At 31.6% G+C, this 23202-nt stretch overlaps 2 protein-coding genes across 6 annotated transcripts in view; one reads left to right on the forward strand and one right to left on the reverse strand.

The window, feature by feature from the left end:
• The window catches only part of LOC106068563 (tumor necrosis factor alpha-induced protein 8-like), a 34781-nt gene extending 30501 nt beyond the window's left edge, over positions 1 to 4280 (forward strand). For all 5 annotated transcript variants that reach the window (XM_056017307.1, XM_013227975.2, XM_013227977.2 and 2 more), the window contains exons 4-5: positions 104 to 214; positions 1427 to 4280. In XM_056017307.1, coding sequence (XP_055873282.1) covers positions 104 to 214; positions 1427 to 1666 — 351 coding nt within the window. In that variant the 3' untranslated portion in view covers positions 1667 to 4280. The remainder of the gene's footprint in view (positions 1 to 103; positions 215 to 1426) is intronic.
• A 1061-nt stretch (positions 4281 to 5341) lies between these two features.
• Positions 5342 to 21305, reverse strand: LOC106068564 (uncharacterized). The gene is made up of 6 exons (XM_013227983.2): positions 21069 to 21305; positions 19489 to 19780; positions 18398 to 18518; positions 18075 to 18299; positions 17345 to 17401; positions 5342 to 16460 (listed from the first exon to the last, which is right to left on the reverse strand). Exons 2-6 carry the CDS (start codon positions 19734 to 19736, stop codon positions 16428 to 16430), a joined length of 684 nt encoding a protein of 227 aa, XP_013083437.2. The 5' UTR covers positions 19737 to 19780; positions 21069 to 21305; the 3' UTR covers positions 5342 to 16427.
• Between the last annotated feature and the right edge of the window lie 1897 nt (positions 21306 to 23202).

A 23202-nucleotide genomic window follows, 5' to 3' on the forward strand; every position in this document is an offset into this window, starting at 1 on the left:
TCAGCTTCATTTGTTGATCATGGACATTTTAGTGTGAAGTGAGAGACACATGCAGACTGAGGTTAATTAAATAAAAAACAACTTTTTTTTCTTATCTCCTCAGGTTGGTATCCTGTATAAAAATGACCAGTTCAACAGAGATGAGTTATCTCTTGTAGATAAATTCAAACAAAAATTTCACTCTCTTGCAATGACAGTAGTCTCTTTCCATCAGGTAGGCCTACAGACTGGGTTCTTTAAGTGCATTTTTGAAAAGTTTTAAATTAGTTAAAACATTTGTAATCTTCACAGTGATGGAAACTCAATCAGGCAATTCACATTGAACATAAATCTCCATGTTCTGCCTTTAATTTTTTGTTTGTTTGTTTTAGCTTTAATGTTTTGTTTATGTAAAGTTTGTAAAGAATTATGCTGCCAGGCTATGCATCTTAGTAACCCTAACTGGTAATAAGAAGAAAAAAACAAACTTGACAAAAAATATTTTTTATCTTAGGAGTTATATTTGCTATTTATTTTCATGTTATGTTTTTCTTTCTATATAGACATCTGTGCACCTATATCATCCTAAAATGGTTTAAGGTTGTCTAATAGTCAATTTTTTGTAAAGTTGAGTGGTTCAGCGCTAGGTTTCAAATCCTGGGTTATGGATTCGAATCTCTGTGAAGATTGAATTTTGAATTTCAAATTTTTAGGGAGCATCTGAGTTCAACCAATTGACTTTGAAAAAGTAAAGGCGGTTGGTCGTTGTGCCGGCCACATGACACCCTGCTCGTTAACTGTTGACCAAAGAAGCAGATGACCTTAATATCATCTGCCCTATAGATCACAAGGTCTGAAAGGGGAAGCTTAATTGTTTTATATATATATATATATATATATATATATATATATATATATATATATACACAGTCCTTTTTTTTTAAAAAAAAATAGGTGCCGGTATCCAGTGATTGATTGCCTAGCTTTTAACAACTAATAAATTAATAATTTATGTTAAAATACAAGAAAAGTAATAATTTTTTTTCCCACATTCAAAAAGGTGCCGGTATGCCATACTGGTGCGTACCCTCACAAAAAAGCACTGTATGTATATATATAATATATATATATATATATATATATATATATATATAAATCATTTTCCACCTTTTCATTGTTTTTCATGCTATAGCTACTACTAGTTTTAAGTGATTTTTGGAAATCATTTTTAAATATAATTATTGGCATAATTTGACAAATTTAACCAAATTTATTTTTGATGTAACCAACATTTTTGTCAACATAATAGTTCTTTACTACTCCCTCTTTACACTGGAGTAGGTAGCAATGGATATGATACCAATTAAAAGGTAAAAACTGTAGGGTATGTGTTTTACATATTGAGAAACACTGATGTTAATATTCTTTATCTCATTTCCTTAACTAGGTGGACTTCACATATGATAAAGCTTTTATGCGAAAAAGCCTCGAAGAGTGCAGACAGCTTTTACAGAGCATCATAGAGCGGCACTTAACAGACAAGTCCAAGACTAGAGTTGACCTGGTGTTTCACACATTCTGTGAACCAGAGTTTTTGGACGCTGTATTCACTAATACGTCTTACAAGTCTCTGATGGATGCCATTATTGATGACCTGAATGCTCTCATGGACCAGGGAAATTTATGATGTGTTATTATTGTTGTTGATGCAGCATTGCACTGTATTACTGAAATTTTGAGAACCTAAATTATATTTACATATGTATATTTCTATGTACATATATAACTTGAAGAATTCCTTCTTGTCAAATGAAGTTTTTTTTTTTCCCAATGTCTAAGCGTTTGCTGTATAAATTGTTTGCTATGTAACATCTCCTGCTATAGTTTTAAAATTGTTTAATTTTATATTATCTCAAGATTATCATTCAAAATATGGTTATATATTTTTGAATAATTTACTTATAATACATTTCCAAAGTCTTTTTTTTTCTTTCAAAGTTGTTTAGTACAATATGAACCAAGAATATGCAGCTAATATTTGTTGGAAAAGGCTACTTAAAAAAGAAGATGATATGTACTTATAGCATTATTGTTCAATTTTACAAGTACATTTTGTGTTGCTCGTATCTTGTATCAGTATTCCATTAACAAACTCAAACATTTTTTGGTATGGTACCAATTGTAACAATCCTTTCTTTTCCTTCATTTGCACTCACTTTATTTGTGGTGAAGTTACTACTATTTAATAATACTTGTTTTTGATATGGTTTTTGACCTCATGACTGGAATTTTGCAAATTTCTGCAAAATGTTATGTAAGCAAAATAACATTATATGCATTATACAACATTTATGCAAGCTTATGTGCTATTTTTTTTTTAAATATTTCTATTATATCAAGAAATTAAAAAAAAAGTTTGTCATTTTTTCTGAATGAATTAAGTGAAAAAAAAAATATACCCACCATTTTTAAAAAATAAGTTATTGATTTATCAGAAAGGATTCATATTGATCTTGTTTGGTAATATTTCATGGTCACCTTTAGCTTATGCCATAGAAAATGTTATCTAACAGAAGGGTAGGAAAATGCAACTGAATGTTCACCACAGAAAAAAAAAAAAAAAAAAGCTAATGTTGGGATAATATTGTTTTCAAATAAGAGTTAGTACAGTTTTTTGAATAGCAAACGTTGACACCTAAATGTACAATATTGTCATGTGGCTTAACTCTTTCTCTCTTAACTGACGATACCATCGTTGATTTGAACTCATTAAATTAAATTAATGTTTGATTTTATAAACTTTACTTTAGTCTTATTTAAAAAGTACATGCAGTCCCCTTTAACTCTATACCAACTAAAACATTTTCTGATAACAAACGAAAAGGTTTTTAGAGGTTAATTAAAAAAGAGTAGTGAAATACTACTCAGTAATAGTTGAAATGTGGAAAATAAGGACGGTGAGAAAGAGTTAAAGCACATTCAGTCACAGTTGCTGGTAAAAAAATAACTTGTTGACAACCAAACATTCAAAGTTCCTCTATTGAATCACAGGGTTGGCAAAGACATTGTTTATATTACTTCTTAGTTTATTCTTAGTACTGACAATTTTTTTTTTCTTCAGGAAACTGATATCAACTAAAATGTAAGTGTTATCTGCATCTAGTCATTGCTACATTGAATCCATCCATCCAAACTTATTATGTTGTTATGAGGATCTCCATGGTTTTATGTTATACGTATATTTCTGATACAACATATAGATCTTTACTTCTTTCAATGTCATGTTCCCTAGCAACATATGCATCACTTGTCTATTTATATAATGTACATTTTGTGAACGCACTCACCGAAACAAAAAATTTACTTTCCTTTTCTAGTTTGTTAATGATTTGATGTAGGAAGAAGCCAAAATATCTTCAGTTATCGGCTCATGAAAATGTGCTCGATTGTATTTTTAGGCATAACTAAACATGGATTGGATGTCATTATTTCTATGAATTCTAATGCTAAAAGCAGTGCTTTTTATGAGTTTATTTCTGACACATTTTTTTTTTTTTTCATTTTTGATAATGCCGTTTATTTTGTCCAGTTAAATTACAACAAATTAATTATTGCACATTCAGCAATGTATATTTTGATTGGATCTTGTTTTAAATTTCACCTATGAAACTAATTAACTTAAATATATTTCAAATTCAGATCTTATCAAGATTTAATGTAAATTTTTTTTTCCAGATGTTTAGACAAGATAAGAGCTTGATTTGAAATTTTTGTTTGTTAATCTTATTCTTTGTGTTCCTTTGCTATTTCCTCTATAGATTTTTTTGTTTGTATTAACCTATGTTGCATTCCTTCAAAACTAATGTCCACCACTAGGCTTTACATATACATCTGCACAAAGAATACCTCCACTTCACTCTACATCTCACCTTACTCTGGACTTTGTTGAGGGTGTAACAGTGTCACTTATCTGCCAGGACATTCCAAACATGTGCCCCTAGTTGCTGGGTCCCCAACTTATTCCTTCATACAAATGTTTTGTAACAGATAAAAATGAGATGACATCTTCCGAGATTGTTTTACGCTTATATAAAAGCTAAATTAAGTAAAAACAAAACATACATAAGAACTTGAAACTGCTGATGTTTATCTCTTAGATTAAATTCTCAAAGTGCTGACTCTGTAAAAATCATCCAAACAAACTTGTGTAGACACAGTGTAGGTTTTCCTGATGTGCATTTATTTGGTAGTGCTTGCAACATGCAGTTTATTTTGAAATAATTGTGCAAGTTAGAATAATATTTGACAAAAAAAAATTGAAACTGCTGGAATTTGTTTAAAATCTAAAAGCACCAACATATCCATCATTTTGCTATTTAGTCCTTTTTATGTTATGAAAAATACTTTTATTACTTTTTTTTTTATTAATTTCATTCATCAATTTTTTCTTATACATAATTGCAATGTTGAATTTTTTTTTTTCTGGAAAATATTCAGACACAAGATATTTTTAATATAACATTCGTTAAAGTGAGTGTGTATATTTTTTTAAAGATTGCTCTAGTTAAACACTAATATTAGTGATGTGACTCTTATAATGTGTTCAATTAAAAGTGTTTAAAGTGACTGTTGCTTCAATTCAAATAAAGATTTAAATTTGTGAAAGAAAAAATTGCATTCTTATGCAATGCATGAATATATATTTTTGGACACCCAATTTTCAAGCAATCAGTAGAGATGAGAATGTGGATTGGGCGATGAAAATGTATTAAAGTGAGGGAGATTTGCGCTGCATCAGCCTCACTCTCTCTAGAGATTGTTACCCTATGTGTAACACTGTGGGTTCCAGTTTTAACTATTTATTCCCTGCAACAGCTCTTCTGTTGACCTTGATGTTTACTAAGTATTGAAATACAGAGAGGGGAGGTAAAATGTTGACTGAGCTTTCGTGAGTCCATCTGATGCTGTAGTCTGTCAGCATTCCATAGGAAGGAGTGATGGAAGGAAAATCTCCCTCTTGTTTATTGAACTTGTGTTCAGCTCACTTATATTTCTATTGGTGGATTGTTATCTACTTCCATGTACATATCTGGATATACAACTCAACGTTTTACTCAACAGGAAAGTTTTGTTCTTTCTTTGTAAAATGGCTTAAATCAGGAAACTATTTTTTTTTTATTGCATTGAAAGACAAAACTAAGTTTTGTTTCATCCATTTCTTGTCACTTTGGACGAGATAGAAATTTGAATAAACTGCATGTCTGACCTATACGAGCACTGGCCCGCCAGCTTTCACTGTTTCAAAATGCTGAATGAAAGTTTGAATTGAATGCTGTTGGTAGCACTGCAGAGTGCCTTGAACTTCAGACATTTCCTTGACCTTTGAATCAAAGTGCTTAAATACTTGTGAACTGGGATATTGTTACTACACACTTAATGTATTTCTGGTTTGAATACCAAACCTCTACTGTCTTCCATTGCATGTTTTGTAACAATTTTTATGTATTCACATTTTTAACAAATCCATTCCAGACATTAGCAACTCAACTTTATTATGAAATCTGCCTATTTTGAAGATCACAGAATTAAAAAAACTTTAAAACATTAATAAACTATATTATTTAAATTACTGTATCTGAAATATATTTTAGTGCAATGCACTTATTAAAATTTGCTTACAATGAACTTTTATTAACAGCTGACTAAATGTTATTGGGTGAGTTGCTGGTTAAATACTGACTTATACATCTACCCTGTGGTCTTCATTATATTTCATCCACTTCTGATGTGTGTGTTTTTCATTGCTTACAAATATTAAGAGTGCCAAAATAAAAATTAAATTATCATAGTATTTTTACTGATCAATTAAAACTATTATACGTATTGTAATGCTACCTGCCCATTTATACATGCTCTAGATCTGTGTCTTGGGCATTTAGAAAACTAGAGAGTTAATTGACTGAGGAATCAATGTGGCTGTGTAGCATCCTTTGAATTCTTAGTAACAAGTGTATTGTTTTCAGAAAAAAAAAACAATAATAAAGAACTTATCACATAAGATTACTAAAATTCATGAAGGAAAAGTTATAGAAAAAATGTATTTGTAGTATTTAGCTAAGGACTTCATTAACCAAGATGACTATTTCTCATATGGTTATGTACACAAAATCTATTTCTTCCAAAACTAATTATAAAAATTCTGATACCCCTAGAGGTGTGTAGGCCAAAATTTAGAAATGCAATTCTAGTGTTAAAGATCTGAAGTTTAAATCTTTTATTTAACTCTACATATAAGTGTGATTTGTATATTCTTTTATCACATTGTATTTTATTTATCACTTCTTTGTCATTTCTATACATACTCTGAAATAAAAGCCATGACTACAGTTTCAAATTTAACTTTTTTTCTTTTTTAAATAAATATATTTAGCAAATGATAGTCAAATTGCTTACTTAACAGAAGTTTGACCTACAAGATATATATATATATATATTTATTTATATATACAACAAAATATATTGAGTATATTTATAGTAAGAAAATGCAAGTAAAAATGTTTCATAGAGTCAGTCTTTATTTTTAACACACATGAAAATAGAAATATTAAATTATTAAACTTTTCAATCAACACAACAAAAATATTTTTTATATTTACAAATGCATTCAGATAATCAACAATGCAAAAATAAAAAAAGAAATACTGTTATAAAGTTTTTCCTAGGAATAAAAAATACATTTTTAAACAATACTTTTCTGACCATAACTAGAGTATTTAGTATTGAGCATGACTAGTTTAGTAGTAAGAGAAGTGCTAACACTTTACAGAAAATTGAAACTTCATGTAACAGAAATGTAGATGTATTAATTAAAAGACTGAAAATCTTAGAATTATTGATATTAATAAAATTTGTGATACTTTAAAAACCAAGTGTTCATTTTGATAAATGTTAATTAATTAAAACATTATAAGATCCAGTGAATTTAATGATGATCTTCATTATTCCATCAGAAATTATACAATTGTGCTTTATACATAACAATTCAATATTACTTACTAGAAATATTGAGACATTTCAACTGTAGATTAACAAATACAAATAATACTTCAACAAAACATGAAGTCAAGCATTTTAAATGAGATATACAGAAGAATGTTTTTATTTCTAACATCAAATATGCATGTACATTTTTTGCAAAGAGAGAACTCTAGTTCATATTTTTAAATCCACTTGGCAGCCAAAAAAAAATTCAGTGGACAAAAGAATGGCTTCTTGAATTGCTGCTTTATACTAGCAAGAAAGTGAGAGGAAAAAAAAAAGACTAGACTCTTATTTCAACAAGAAGAAATACATTGACAAACATTCAACAATGCCTATGCATCAAAAGATCCCTTTTCAAAATGAAAGACTGTCAAGCAAACACAAGTGTACAACAAGAAATCTAATGCTACTTCAAATTTTCAAAACCAGTTGTGTCCACCCCCACAACACACAAACAATCGCCACAAAGTGTTTGAAGCTTCTTTTTTTCCTTTATGACACAAATGAGATAATTTAAAACAACTTGGAACTGGCTGATACTATATATAATACATGTGATACAAATGTTTGCAATCAAAGAATGTGTGTGTGTGAAAGAGAATGTTAGCAATTGACACTAAACTACAGCCTTGCTTTCTTAAAGCTAATCCAATATCACCTAGAAACTATTAGAACCAGTGCTTTTTGAGCCCACAACTTTGAATAATAGTTTCAGGTTCAGAGAGTTCAAATAATTCCTTGTGATATGCTGAGCTAAAGGTAAATGCAGGAAGACATTGAAGAAGTAACACTAAAAGTCATAGGTCTGAGCTTTGTTTTTTTTAAGCTAAGAGATGTCTTCATGGTCATAGATACGAGCACAGACATGAATTTAAAAAAAAAAATGAAATTTTGCATATCCCAGCAGTTCTGCATCAGAAGTTGTGATTAAGTTAAACAGGTTTTGTTGAGTTCCACTTTCAGACTCACCATTTCCTAATTCCCACATGAGAGGAGTAAAAAAAAAAAGTTAACTGCTTTTACCCTTAGCATCTTAAAAGCTTTATGCTTTTAGACAATAGGGAAACATTCCCTTTTATTAACACTTGGACTGTACATTTAAAGCTTGATAAGGTCTTCTCAGCCTAATTCTTTCCTACCCAAAGCCCCAAAAGAATTGCATACATAGCAGCCATTAACAGGGGACTATTTTAAGTTGATGTCTAGTAGAAGTATTAGATTCCTAAAGCATCTCATCTCCATGGCTTTCTTTCTGCTTTCTATCCATGAATTGCAATTTTTAGAATTATTCTGTACATATTATAGATGAACATGAGAGAAATTGAAAACCAAATGTTAATTGAAGAAAAGGAAACATGGCATCAACTTAATGTTTATATGTTATGAAGAGAACATTTAAAATTTAGTAAAGGTAAAATAAGCCCTTTTAATGCAAACAGTAACAATTTGTTCAAAGTGCTACAGGGTGGTGCTATAGTAGAACAAGTCTTGTCTATCTGTAAGCAGATATATTCTAGAGATGGGGAAATGAACCAAGCCCTAACCAAACAAAAAGAACTAGAACTTCAAGACCAAACCAAACTCAGTATGAACTGAACCAGATGATCCTAGCCTAAAGGAATTGAGATTTTGCAATATAAAAAATAAAAGTAAATTAGCTTGTAAAGGAGAAGCATTTGGAGAAATTGGTAACAGAGCAGCTGGTTTAGTTTAGTACCTGCCTCATGTGTGCATGTTGGTTTCATCACTTTCCTTAAGCAATGATTGACATTGGATCAAAGTATGGATCATTGCCACTAGAGGATTTCAAGTGTAATCAAACAACACTAAGTCACTCCTGTCAAAATTTTATAACTAATATGTATTCTAAATCTGAAAGATGAACTTGCTATGGTTGCTAGTGTTGCAATAACAACTGACCATTAGACCAATGATAATCTAAAACACTCTTTACTGGCTTTTACAGTACATTACATAAAAAAAAAAAATTGTCTTATAAGCAAGTGTATTGGATTCTTTGAGTTTAAATATAGAGTGTAAGACTGGCATAGCCATAAGAACAAATGAAACTGAAATTCTTAAAAAAAATAATCTTCCTCCTGAGACTATAAAGGGTAACAATTTCTTGTTTGTTACTGAGAATGAAAGTAATATGAAGTCAGCTTATAGCAACCATGTTAGAATTAGCTGTGCAGGACATAATCTGAACTTTGCAGTCATAAAGGCTCTAAATTTCCTTGGTGCTGATTTAGTTCACATTATGATCAAGATTTTACAAGTGGTGGGGATACTTTAAGTAGAATGAAAAAAAAATCAAGACTAGCAGAACACACTCTTAACACAGGATGTTTCTTACTGGTTAGAATTAGAATGGTCACTTAAGCAACGAAACAATGTTAACAAAAATTGTTTGGGTTGTTAAATTTTTCTTCTAATGTATGGCGATGCTATTTCATCTTCAGTCAATCTGTAAGATAAATAGTTTAGACAGTGACAGTATGGGTAATTTAAAAGCAGCTTTTCTGTCTAGCTTGGATGAAAAATATATTATTCATCCTTAATATCAACTTTCAACACGTATTGTGCCTTGATACAAATATTTGTCTTTTGTGAATGTAGAAGATCAGGAATGAGTTTATTCAGAGATGCGTAATATGAAAACAAGTTCACCAGGTGATATCAAAACACTGGGTGCACATAGAAACAGTTTTGTTGAATGCAGTCATTGGGATCAACAGTCCAGTTGACCCTGAATCATGATTTACTAGTAGACTTTAAGATAGCTGTGAATTACTATTTGTGTTTTATTGTTATTTATGTCATAGTTTAAATTTAATCATTTGAAGCATACCAAGGGATTCTACACACATTTTTCTATCAAAATATGCAATTTAACAAAAAAAGATATTTTTGTCCCAAATCGACTATTTCATGACCCATCGACCCCCTTGAATGATTCAACTAATACATTGAACCTTATTACTCAGTTTTGCTATATTTATTTCATAAAATCAATCTGAAGTTGAACTTTAGTTCTGACTGGAATGAATTGAATACAAACAATACTCCTTACCTAACCAAACCTAACTTGAACATTAAATCTACCCAAACCATGGAGCAGTCCAACAACCTCTGCAATATTATTGGAGAAGGCAGGTTAAACAGCCAAGGACAAATGCAGTTTAGGCTGCTACCATGACGAATGTGTGACCAACAGATACTTCAACTACTTAAACACGGAGATGGGTTCAATTCCTATCTATAATATATACATAAACAATGAAAGAAAATTAGAAAGGAAAATGACTTCATACAGAAATGGAATATTTCTAACTACATAGAAGGAAAAACTATCAATGGGAAAGATGTTACATTTAGAAATGAAATGCACAGTTAAATGCAAAGGCATAGACAATCAATTTACAATTTTTCTCTTATTGTATTAAAAAAAAATGTCTATGACCCTTCAAGGGCCAAATTTTGAATGGAACAGATATTGGTGTTTAGGTGAAAACAATGGTTTAGTATTTTAGAAGCATCGGTTATAATGAAAAGGTTATAACATGGAACACAATAAGCCATTACAAGATTCCCAATAGTCCCATTTCATTCAGTTTTCATTCTTGACATAACATTTAAAATATACTTGAAACATTTACTTTATGAGCAATATAAAAATTCCTTAACATTATAAGACATATCATTTAATAGTAAAGACACCAAAAAATAAAATGATTAACAGTTTATATAGTGATCATTATTTAAACTAAGCATGATAGCCTTTACTAAAAGAGATCTAGAAAATGACATGAGAATAAGTTTGACATGGCATTTACTTTGAGGTTAATAAAAAAAAAATGTAGGCCCAGCGCTTATTGCAAGAATTTATTTATATTTTAGTTTTCAAATAACTAAATTGGTTACTGGCTCATGAGTATATCATTTACTTAGTTGTTTCAAACAATGGTCCTAATTTTTGCTACCAGTACGATTTATGTGACAATCAATAAGGTTAATATTTTGTTGTGTTTTCTGGAAGTTAAAGATATTAAAACAGTAGTGATGTTTTCACAAATTTAAATTAAAATAAACTATTCCAATGAACCAAAGAGAATTTATTTTATACTTTGCATCTACAGTTCATGAAAGACACTGGCTTTTCTCAAGCTATTACAAGTTATCCCTCAACAATGGTGGAGCAGTCCAACATCCTCTAGCAGATCTTTTGGAAAAGGTAAAGGAGAAACAGCCAAAGACATATGCAGTTTAGGCTGCTACCATGGATATATAAATACATGTATTACTTAATAGTTTGACACTATAAAAGTAAGTTGTCTTTTGAAATTGTTAATTTTAGACAGAAAGGAAAAAGTTCTTCAAGTTTGATGTGTACATTCTTTGAAAAGTACATTGAAAAGGAAACAGGAAACATTTCTTAGGAAACAATTCAGATGACTATGTGACTTTCACATGCTGCACACTAAACTTCCACTAAAGAAAACTAAACCAGACAGCTCACAAATCTATAAGGCATCGGTACATTAAACAACCCTATGGCATCCCTGTAATAATGCAGTGGGTACCGAGTCACATAGGTGTGACTGGCAACACCATTGCAGACTCTTTGGCCCACCAGGGAGGGCAAATTTCACCCACTAAACAGGCTGTAAGCTTTCATCAAGCCCTGGCTATAATCCAAAAAACAGAAATGGAAAAGTGGTTTGAGTGCTGGGACAAGTCCCAAAAAGCCTGTGGAGTCTGGGAGCGCATGAGTGGTGGAGGCTGTCCAGGGCTGAGCAAGCTATTATAGCACAGTGCAGGACAGGTCATTGTCCTGTTGGCTCATATTTCTTGTGGCTATTGCCAAATTTTGATTCACGGTGCCCCCGCTGCGGGGAAGAAGAGGAAACCGTGCCTCATATTCTGTTTGACTGCCCCAGACTTGCTGATCTCCGTCTCGACAGGTCTGGGAAACCCAAAATTCTCGACCTGTATGGCGACATTTATGCACTACGCAAGACAGCAGGGTTTCTGTCCAGGGTTTTTGCAAGAGAGGATTTGAGCCTCTCAACCCCTCACTCTAATGGAGTTTGATGATGATGATGATAAGCATCAGTAGTGCAAATAAGATTTTGAGTATACGTGCATGGATCAAATGAAGAAACTATTAAATTGGTGGTGCTATGATACTAATGGAAAGGGAGATTATTATCAGAAATGTTAAGAGCAAGGTAGAGAGCAGGCATGAAAATCTCAGCTAATTGTTATCTAAACAGACACTTAAACATGTGTAGAAGTCTTCCTGTTACTCTGACCAATTAAAACACAAAAAGGCTATATGGTATTGCAGAGCTACAGGTGTTTAAAAGCCCATTGGGTCACCAGGTGACCCACTCTGTAAAGCTAGTTCTATTATACAAAAAAGATCCTATTTTATTTTAATGATCTTCTGGTTGCCAATACTAATCAATACAGTGTGCAGAAATCAGGAAAACCAATTAACACCTCAAACAAAGAATTGGAACAGGTAATTGGTATGTTTTTCAAAATGGGCCTAGCCAAAATGCCTAGCGTAAGATGCTACTGGGAGACTGACTCTCGCTATGCCTCTGTTGCAGACGTCATGAGTAGGAATAGATTTCAGACAATTCTTTCCTCATTACACTTTGTTGACATCAACATGGTTACAAATAACCAAAAACAGGATAAGCTTTGGATAATAAGACCCTGGTTAGAGGAATTTAGAAACAATTGTTTGAAAAGTATTCCCTTGGGATGCAACGGCATTGATGAAATGATGATACCTTTCAAAGGAAAATTTAGCAAACTAAATCAATATGTAAAAGGAAAACCCCATCCTTGGGGAATCAAAGTTCGGGCTCGAATGAGTTAAACATTCTGTGTGACTTTGATGTCTATCAAGGAAGAAAATAGGAATTAAAAAATTAGTTTAGGTGTCGGTGTAGAAGTTGTTTTGAAGCTTTATGCATCTTTACCACAAAATGTTGCAGGAGAGGCACCGTTAAACTACAAAATATTTGCTGACAACTTTTTCACTTCTATGCCTCTTTTGGAAAAATTGAAAGACAAGGGAATTCATTACACTGGTATAGTCAGACCTAATCGCATCATTGGTGTGAAGCTTGAGCAGGAGAAGGAAATGAAAAAAAGAGGTTGTGGATCAATGGACCAGTGCGTTGAAAAAATTACCAATGTGGTTGCCGTAAGATGGTATGACACCAAGACAGTTAATATGCTCTCAACATACTCTGGAACTGAACCAAATAATATTGTCAAAAGATATGACGGAAGCAAGTCTACATGCCTTCATGTAAAACAACCAGCAGTGATCAAGTTGTACAATGAAAAATAGGGAGGTGTGGATCTCCATGACTGTTTTATTTCAAAACATTCCTTTCAAATGAGATCAAAACGATGGTACTTGTATATTTTCTAGCAAACAATTCGCATGATGTTGGTTAATTCTTGGCTGTTGTACCATCAATATGCTGACTTGTTAGAAACGTCTAAAAGGAACTGATGAACCAAAGGACATTTCAATCGAAATTAGCCACTCTTTTTATACAGTTAAACGCTTCAAGAAAACAGTGCAGACCATCAATTGAAAATTTCCCTGAAGTACCTACTATGAAAAAAAAAGTCTGCAAGAAAACCAATGCCAGAGACAGATGAGATGTAAGAACAGATGGGTACCACCACTTTCTCCTCAAAAAAGATGATTATCAGTGCTGTAAATTATGTAGCCAAAAAAACAAATAATATGTGTGAAAAATGTGTCTATCTCTGTTACACTGAGGCAAGGAATTGTTTTAGACCCTTTCATTTGTATTGAATAAACACAACTTTTCATGAGTTTAGTTGTATTATTACTATTAAACAATAAGTAAAAAAAATTACCTTAGAAAGCCCATTGGGTCAAAGGTGGAACATTTTTTAAAAGTAGGTCAAGGTCACTCAAAAAAATAAATTATATATATATATATAGTAATATATCATTTTTGATCCTTACTGACTATATTTCCCAAAGAAAATAATTTTCAGACAAGTCTAAGACACATTGGGCTTCTGATGGTTACCAAGATATTGAGCAGATTTGTGGAAACTTAAACTATCATGTTAAGGATATGCAGTATAAACATAGGAAATAAGATAAAGTCTCTTAAAACTGGCAGCACATTAAATACCATAGTGAAAAGCTAACATGGCATCAATGTTTCATTTTCAACATATGAAAAATATATTTTCAATAGACTTTGCAATGAAATGTAAGTTGTGGAATCTTACCTATAAGAAGTCATCAAATCAAGAGACTTGCATCAACTTGAACTAATAGCCGCAGATCATTATGCAAACATTTTAGGGAAAACAAATGACATTAAATTTTGAATGTCGATGTTGTCAAAAGTATCACCTGCATAGAGATACTGTTTGCCCCGCCCCAAGGTAAAGACTGAATCATTTTTCAATGTAAGAGATGATATCCTAAACCAAGTGAAAAGACTGATGCTGCTGTGAAGAATATGAGCAATGTGAAGATGATTCTAAAAAAGATTTCATGAAGCTAGCTCCTCTACAAGACACTGAGTGGAAAGGAGACGTTACAGAAAGTCATGAGCCTAAGAGATGCTGAGAGGATAAAGGGAAGTTGCAGAAATACAATGCAGCATGATGCATCAGATGGATGGCTAATTGATTGGCACAGTCTAGCATATAGTTTTAGCCTGCAGAGTCATATTTGTTTTCCAATTCAGTGTTAGATATATAATATTAGATTTTATTAAAGAGGAAGATGTTAACATGTTGATTTATTTAATGCAATATGTGCATGGATGTATTATATTATTTTAGTGAGAAAGAAGGATGTTTATATGTGAAGTTGTATATGAGTTAGTTCCCTTAGCACAGTAATGCCCAAACTACGGCCCGTGGGCCTAATCCGGCCCGCGACGTGGTTCCATCCGGCTGGCCTAAACATCAGCACAATGTGAAGAAATTTTTTACAAATGTTGTGAAATTTCCCTATGTTAGGACTCTCACTTTTTCTTTGATGGATTTCATTCTTAATCTATTGTATTCTAATATTCATATTATTTTTTTTTTTATGAACACAACTTTTTTTTTTCGGTGACAAGTGTTGACAGTTGTTTTAGGTTCTTGGATAATTCTGTTGCTGTCTTGAGCTAGTCGTGTTCTAAACATCTGGTTTCAGACGTAAAGAAAAAAATTTGCAAAGTTATGTCTAGTTGAGTGAGTTGAGCGACTGACGAGAGGAAAAAAAGAGACAAGAAAATGAGTCCACAGTAAGAGCAAGCTACAGAGTTGTTCAAATTATGAGAGATAAAAAGTGCTTAGTAGCAGTGCTGAAAGAATTTTTCCTGGGGAAAAAAGCAGTTAAAGCAAAATGAGTGGACAATATGGGTACAAATTTCCATTCAAAACTAAATGACAAGAGCAGCAGATATTGAAATGTTTTCTATTGCAACTGAGGATTGCACCGACAGATTTGCAAATGGAGCTGATTGACTTACAAAGCGAGACATCCCTGCTTGCTATTTTATAAAATTAGTGAATCACAGGAGTTGGTTCATAAAATCATGACTGAGCAGTTTTTAATGTTAAATATTGTTATAAAAAAAACTCAACATAATAATAAAGGCCTTTACATATGTGTATAAAAACTGGCAACATTGTAATACACATCAACATGTAAAACAGCTGGCACAATTTGTGTTTAAAATTGTAAAACATGAAAACTAAATTTTAAACACTAAACAATGCCATAAATCAATCTATTAGACAAAATAATTTACAATTTATGAATACCTCTCTGTAAAAATATGGCTTAATCTTTTAACATCACTTGCCTATGTGGAATATATTCTCTTATTGCAACTCAAAATAATTGTGCTGGATTACTTAAAGTGACTTTCTAAAATAGAATCATTTTATCCCTTAAAAGTTTACTAATAATATATTCATAAAATTGTGAACACCTCACTTAGTTTAGTGCTAATCCAAAATTACTGTAACTCATAACAAGTCTTATAAGCACTGATCATACACTATGTACAGTGGTTATCTGACAAATAGCGAATGACAAAGTAGCATGGACAAAATTTCCTGACAAAGAGCCCAACACAAAAATAGTGCAGGCTTATAAGTAGAGGTACTGGGACAAATTTTTGTAGAGGCTCCTCCTATTTTCAAGCCTAAATATAAATGTAATTAATATTAATAAATCATACTTTTACATTTATTCATTATTATTTTCTATTATTTAATATACCTATCTTGTTAAGATGTATATATTTTTGAAATGTGGATATCAGGTTGCCAACGTGGATGTCAGGTTTCCAAGGTATGGTAACAATCCACTGATGGAGTTTCTATGTGGCTATTTGATTTTCTCTTTTGTAGATCTGGCAAGCATAGAAGTAGCACTTTTTCATGATAAAATTTTGGGAGTTTTGAGGAGTTGTTTTTTAAAAGAAAAGTATGACATTTGAATGAGGTGGAGTTGTCCTTATCGAAATGCTTTAAGCATTGACTATTGACTAGATCTAGTGTGTCTTCAGATGAAACAATGAGAGAAAACAAGAATTTGCTGCCTGCAGAAAAATAATGACAGGTGAAATGCTGGCTTCAGCACACCAATGGATGAAAGGCAAGGTATGTGCTGGTCCTCCAGTCATGAAATTGTAATGCATAGACACGCTGCTTTTTTTCCACATTTTTTTAGAAAGAAATAATCAAAATTATTATTTTTTAAAAATATTGTTAAAAATTTGAGGAGTGCGTTCAAAATTTTAGGACAATCCTGGCAAATATTAGGAAAATTTCAGGAGACTTTTCATTTTCAGAAGATTTGAGGAGATTGTAGGAGCTACAGAGCTTGTGCTCCATGAGCCATTATGCTTGGGTGTTTTTCAAGTACATTTTTAGAATATAATTTGTAATTATGATATATATATATTTAATGCATTTGTTTTTGCCTATTACTAATTGTGTTTTATTATGCTTGTGTATTGATATTTTACAATATCTGAAGCATTTACTGAAAAATAAATTTTTTAAAATATATAAATAAAATAATAAATATTGGCACTATTTTTTCAGCCCTTTTTGTAGGCACTATTTGGTTGTTCACTATTTTGTTGGGTCAGTACATCAAAAGCTGTAGACAATGTAGACTGAGATCAGTGGATTGTAGTTGTTGTAACAACAAAATGTCTGACAGTACATTGAGGTTTCATAAATAGCTATATTTTAAATACTTAAAGATAATTAATAAAGCGACTCCTACTGATGCAAAGCCAATTAGTCTTGCTAAAATGTTGACAGGCTCTGGAAAAACGGTACCCTGAGGAAGAGATGTTTCATTATTTGATTGAAATTTGAACTAAGATGATTACAAGTAAGCTAAATATAAATTCAGACAAAAATGTACAAACAAATATGTGAGATGTAAGAATGCAGTGACAGTTATTAAGTTGCTTTCAATCTTTCATTTTAAAAATGAAATGGTAAACTAAACATGAGATCTTCTGAATGTCTGCCTGGTTGCACTGTAATCGAAATAAACCTGAATTCAAACTCAATAGCTTATACTGCAGGAAGTATTTTATAAATTACACACATTACTTTAAAAGAAGATAATTTTGTCCTATGGATATCCATGTGTCAATCTAGTAATGTATGTTAACCAGAGACATAAACTCTGCTTAGGTGCGATTTTCCTGGCTGATTAAGGCAACCCATCCCATGATCTAATGACACTAGGGAAGAAGGAGCACCTATATGGCCTAAAACATAATAATCCACAACAACAAAATCTCATCTCTATTTTCTTTGATTCCTAAATGATTTTTTTTTAACAGACTTACAAATATTTAACACTAAGTCTATATACAATGGAGACAATATCTCTGGTTAAGTGCAGGGTGTACATGTAGCAAACATGGAATGGTGACTAAAAGAATGTTTTATTCCTTCCTTGACTCTTAGTTGAAATAAAAAAAGGAATCTAGACCTACCCATCCACCATGTTCATATATCCAAACACTGATTGAATGTGTCAGGAATTCATTAGTCCACTCAAAGTATTGCCTAAAAATGTCCCTGTTAATTTCACTACATCTTAGGATTACATCAGAACAGAAAAAAAATATAAACACTATTCTTTCTGCTGTTATATTTTCTGTGTCTGTGAAATGTTCAAGTCGTTCCATATACTGGTCTTTCCTCATGTTCAAGTCAAACTTTGATAAAAAAACAAAACAAAACATTATTTGAAGTTTATAAATCCACATTCAACAAAGACATTTTCAAAAGCTAAATTTTAAAACAATGTAATTACCTCAAGTGATTCATTTAACACTTGAATTCGTTTTTTCGAACAAGCAAATTTATTGCATACAGCCTTCAGATTTTCCCCATTCTTGGCCCAGCTACTATGTCTGTAACCTTGTGAGACTCCCCTAGAATTAATCAACAGATGAATCTTTATTTTAAATGGAAGGGAAATGTTTGTAGATATATAAACTAAACAAAATAGAAATACACTTCTGTTGTAAATGTTTGTAAAATGTTTTACGTGTTTCGGATGTTCCTTCACAGCTGAAGATAATTTACTTCCTAGTCCAGACCTTCTGCAGGACGATGGGGGATGGGAGCGGGCAGGGTTTTGAACCCGTTACCTTCAATAAATCTGAAGACAGTCCAGCGCATTAACCACACGACCAGGCATCCATCCTTCTTGACATAAGTGAAACTCAAACTTTTTTGTTTCATTTGTTTATTCAATATCTGGCATATTTTGTGTTAACCCAAATTTTTCATGGGTACAAAAAAAAACAACAAAAAAAATGGAACCTGGACACAGATCTTGAAAAAGGCTCTAACAATTTTCCTGGAAATTTTACAGTTTAAGTATGTCTTTTCCAAAAGAATTACTAGATGATTAGCCACAGGGGGGTGGGGGGCAGGTAAATGTTTTTGGCTCTTATAAACAGTCATCAGCTTCATAATGGAGGAATTGTCTTTTTAAGAAATCTTATTTGTTATGATATATGATTTTAAGCAGAAACTGTGCCAGCTTTGTTTTACATGCTGATATGTATTTTATATGTGGTTACACAACAGAAAAAAAAAGATTATTTTTTATTGTTTTATGCTGTTTTTAACTTTTTCTTGTTGTTGTTTGCAATATCATGTACATTGTTAAAGGATTTCTTTTTAATACACCTAAAATACTAAAGATAAGAGATTCTTTAAATAATTTCATACATATCATTCAATCAAACACAGTTTGCCTTAAAAAAGAAATTTCAAGATCATAATTAAAAAGAAAAATTTAAAAAGGTTACAAAATGGTTATAAACATTTGTATGAATTTCAAAAAAAATATATTGGGTAATTATATACGTAAATGCATACAAAACTACTTACCATAAACTGAGATTTGAAATCATTATGGTTACTTGCTTTTCAAAAGTCTGATCATATAGAAAATTACAGAACAGCTCTAGGCCCTCTTCTTGCACTTGTTGCTTATCATACAAAAGACCAGATTTAACTTCCTGATTTGTAGTAGATTCAACTGGAGCTGATGTATCACTGGAAGGAATAACTAGTGGACTTAAATTTGAGTTTCTACGGACAAGCAATCTCTTGATAGGATTGCCACTTGAGCCCATTTTTCTTGTTCATTAAATTTTCATTTCCAGGCAAATATTAAATGCTTAAAGAAAAAAAAAACATGAAAAAAAAAATTAAGTAAAAAAAATACAAAAACAAACAAAAAAAACAACAACATAACAGCTGAATGAATGAAATAAAGATTATATTTCTTTTGCAATGCAATGTAAAGTTCGCTAGTATCTAGCAGTTAATGTTTTGAAAACAACAAAATGACCAAAGCTGCTAATTTGAAGCCAGAGACCATGCCCACTGCAGATGATCATGTCAGGTGAGCTGGCGGTGAGGAGAGGTATAAACTAAGCGTGTAGTGTCACAAACTATCAAACAGGCAGTGGAGGGAAGGGGGGAGAGTCATGAAAAGAATTATAAGCATCTTTGGGAGGGAGGGGGTGTTAAGATGTAAAAAAACGAACATCCAAATTATGAAAACAAGAAGAGGGTCCATGGATGGGAATTAAAAGAAAGAGAGAATGCATGTAGCGCCTAGTTGATAATATCATGTTTATTAAATTATAATAATTAATTTATAGATCTAATTCTATAAAGATTTATTTCTGTCTGTTTCTACACAGATTATATCTATTGGTATTTAAATAAATAAACTATTTATAAATTATATATACCGGTATATATCTATAGAGAGAAAGAATGAGGCAATAGACTATAAATACATATATATTGCAGAAAAGTGAATCTACTTCTTTTAATACAATCTAAATAATTTGTAATTAACACAGATATAATTTATTAGTAATTACATAGTGGTGTTCAGTGACGGTGCTCAATGTCCAATGAAGGGGAAAGCACAAAAACTGCGTTCAGAGTAGGAGCATGAGGTGACCCAATTTATTTTAATATAAAATCCTGACTATGGCTATGAGTGGTAATACAAAGAAACACAGCTATTTTTATTGTCCATTAGTTGAAGAATTTGAATCTGTTTTCAGTTTTTTTTTGTAAGTTAAACCTTCACTACTTCACCAAATAAAAAAATATAATTAAAATATGACCCCCGAAAGTCGATGTTCAGATATAGAATCTAGTAGATATAAGAATCTACTCATACTACTCATAGTAATTCATACTGTACTAGAAACCCTAATACTAGTAACTAGTAAGTACTACTAGAGTAAGAAGAGTAAGTAGATTTTTAGTAGAGGTACTAGTAACTAGAGGCAAGCCGCAAGGCGCGGCAAGTGAAGTGAAGTCGATTGACTGAGAGTAATACATCTCAGATCATGATATCTCTATAATTCAATTCTATCATTAGTATATCATCTAGCTTAAAAATTAATAAATAACCAATAACTAATTTAGATAATCATTACTCTGTGTGATTTCAATTTTCATAAGTCTATATTACTCTAGATATAGATCTTTGATGCTGTAGTGTAGATCTAGTCCTAGATATCTAGATTCTAGTCAGTGTAGCGTTGATTTTACTTAGACTAGACTCTAGTCTAGATAAAGTAGATCTTTTATTTGTTAGATTTATCCTCTCTTGTCGAAAAGCGAATAGCACTAATCCATATAGATCTAGGTCTAAATGCTTGTAGTAAGGGAGGGTGCATTTTTTTTTTTTCACTGAATGTAGACTGTGTTGTCACTTCGTAGGATTCATGCTAGTATTTACATAATATGTATGTCAGCAGGATGACGTAGATTAGAGCTAAATTAAACTAGGTGATATATGAAAAAGAGTAAGAAATAAATATAGAACTAACTCAAATAACAGTAGAAGATAGTTTGCTTAAAAAATTATAATATTTTGGCATTGATGGTCCATTGCATCTGTGGATTAAAGATTTTCTGATAGGGAGAGAACAAACTGTAATAATAAATGGCTCTAAATCAACACCAATTAAAGTAAACTCAGGTGTACCTCAAGGAACAGACTTAGGTCCACTACTAGATCTATTTATAATTGCATATATGATTTACAAAATTGCATTAGTTCAGGAACAAGTCAGATTATTTGCAGACGATTGCATAATATATAGAACGATAAAAACTACACAAGATAACGAAATTTTACTAAGAGAATTAGATGAATTACAGAAATGGGAATAAAATTGGAGCATGTCTTTCCACCCAGAAAAATGTCAGTTATTAGAGTAACAAAAAAAGCTAAAACAAATTAATTCCACTTATCTTATTCATGGTAAACCAGTAAAACTGTCATGGAATATGCATCCTCTGTTTGGGACCCCTCAACTCAAGAAAACATTAAGAAACTGGAACAGACACAAAATAGAGCAGTGAGATTCATAACAAACGAATATTTACATTTGACTACAGTGGGCTAACACCTTTAGTAAAATCACTAAATTTAGAAAGCATTCAGGATAGAAGACTTAAAAATAAAGTAGCAATTATACATAAAACACTGAACCATAATCTTCAAATACAAAGACAAAATCTAATAAAATACTCAGAAAGACACAAAGATAAAGGTACAATTCTTGTTCCATATGCAAGGACAATTTTGTACAAATGCTCTTTCTTCCCTAGCGCTATTAGAGCATGGAATGGGTTGCCTGAGCTAGCCTGGAAAACCAGTGACTTGGCAGAATTTAAGTCATTGGTTAATATGCATGACTAAATGCATGAAGCGTAGAACGTAGCCTAATAATCATCTTCTTTTTTTTTTAAGTAACGTCTGTATCATATAAGATAACAAGTATGGCCTTTGGACTATAGGCCCTATTGCTCGCATTTATTGTTTTACAATTTCAAATTTTCTATTTCAAGACTATAATATATAATAAGATAGATCTATATTCTTAATGGATCTAGTTTCATATCTAATATTTAACAAAAATAATACAAGCTTAAAATATAAAAATACATAGATAATATTTCCCTAACAAAGTTCAGGAAACAACTTGATATATATCCTACAAATTGTTAAATAAAAGTATTAAGAACGATAATATTATCATTTTCAAAAAGACTTTTTTTTTATATAAATATAGCCTACGGTACGTTTACTAATGAGACTATGGAAAATTGATAGGAAGCCAGAAAAGCATTTACAAATAACAATTGGTTGGTGGCTATAATGTAGGATGAATGATGCACGATAAGCGGCATTTTCGTAAGGCTGCGTAAGGTGTTTTAAGGAAAGAGTTAAAAGATGTGTTTTTGTAATGAAGTAGATTTTGTTGAAAATACCATTTTACATTATTAATAAAGTCATTTATATCATTTAATCTAAAGTTGAATTTATCTATATTGTAATAAAAGTTATATTTACTATTGTGACAAAGAAGTTATTCAAGTTATTTCAAGTTGTTATAAGTTAAGATACAATACGCCAACAGCGGTTTAGTTGTCTACCAGCAGTCTGGTGCTACAAGTTAATGGCGGTCAACAACATAGGGGAACAGTACAAAAAAAAAACAACAACACAGACGTAGTGATCGAGGGAGAGGGCAAGGGCCGGGTGCACCATCAAAGAGC

The sequence above is a fragment of the Biomphalaria glabrata genome, chromosome 1 (genome assembly GCF_947242115.1).
Source record: "Biomphalaria glabrata chromosome 1, xgBioGlab47.1, whole genome shotgun sequence".
Classification (NCBI taxonomy): Eukaryota; Metazoa; Mollusca; class Gastropoda; family Planorbidae; genus Biomphalaria; species Biomphalaria glabrata.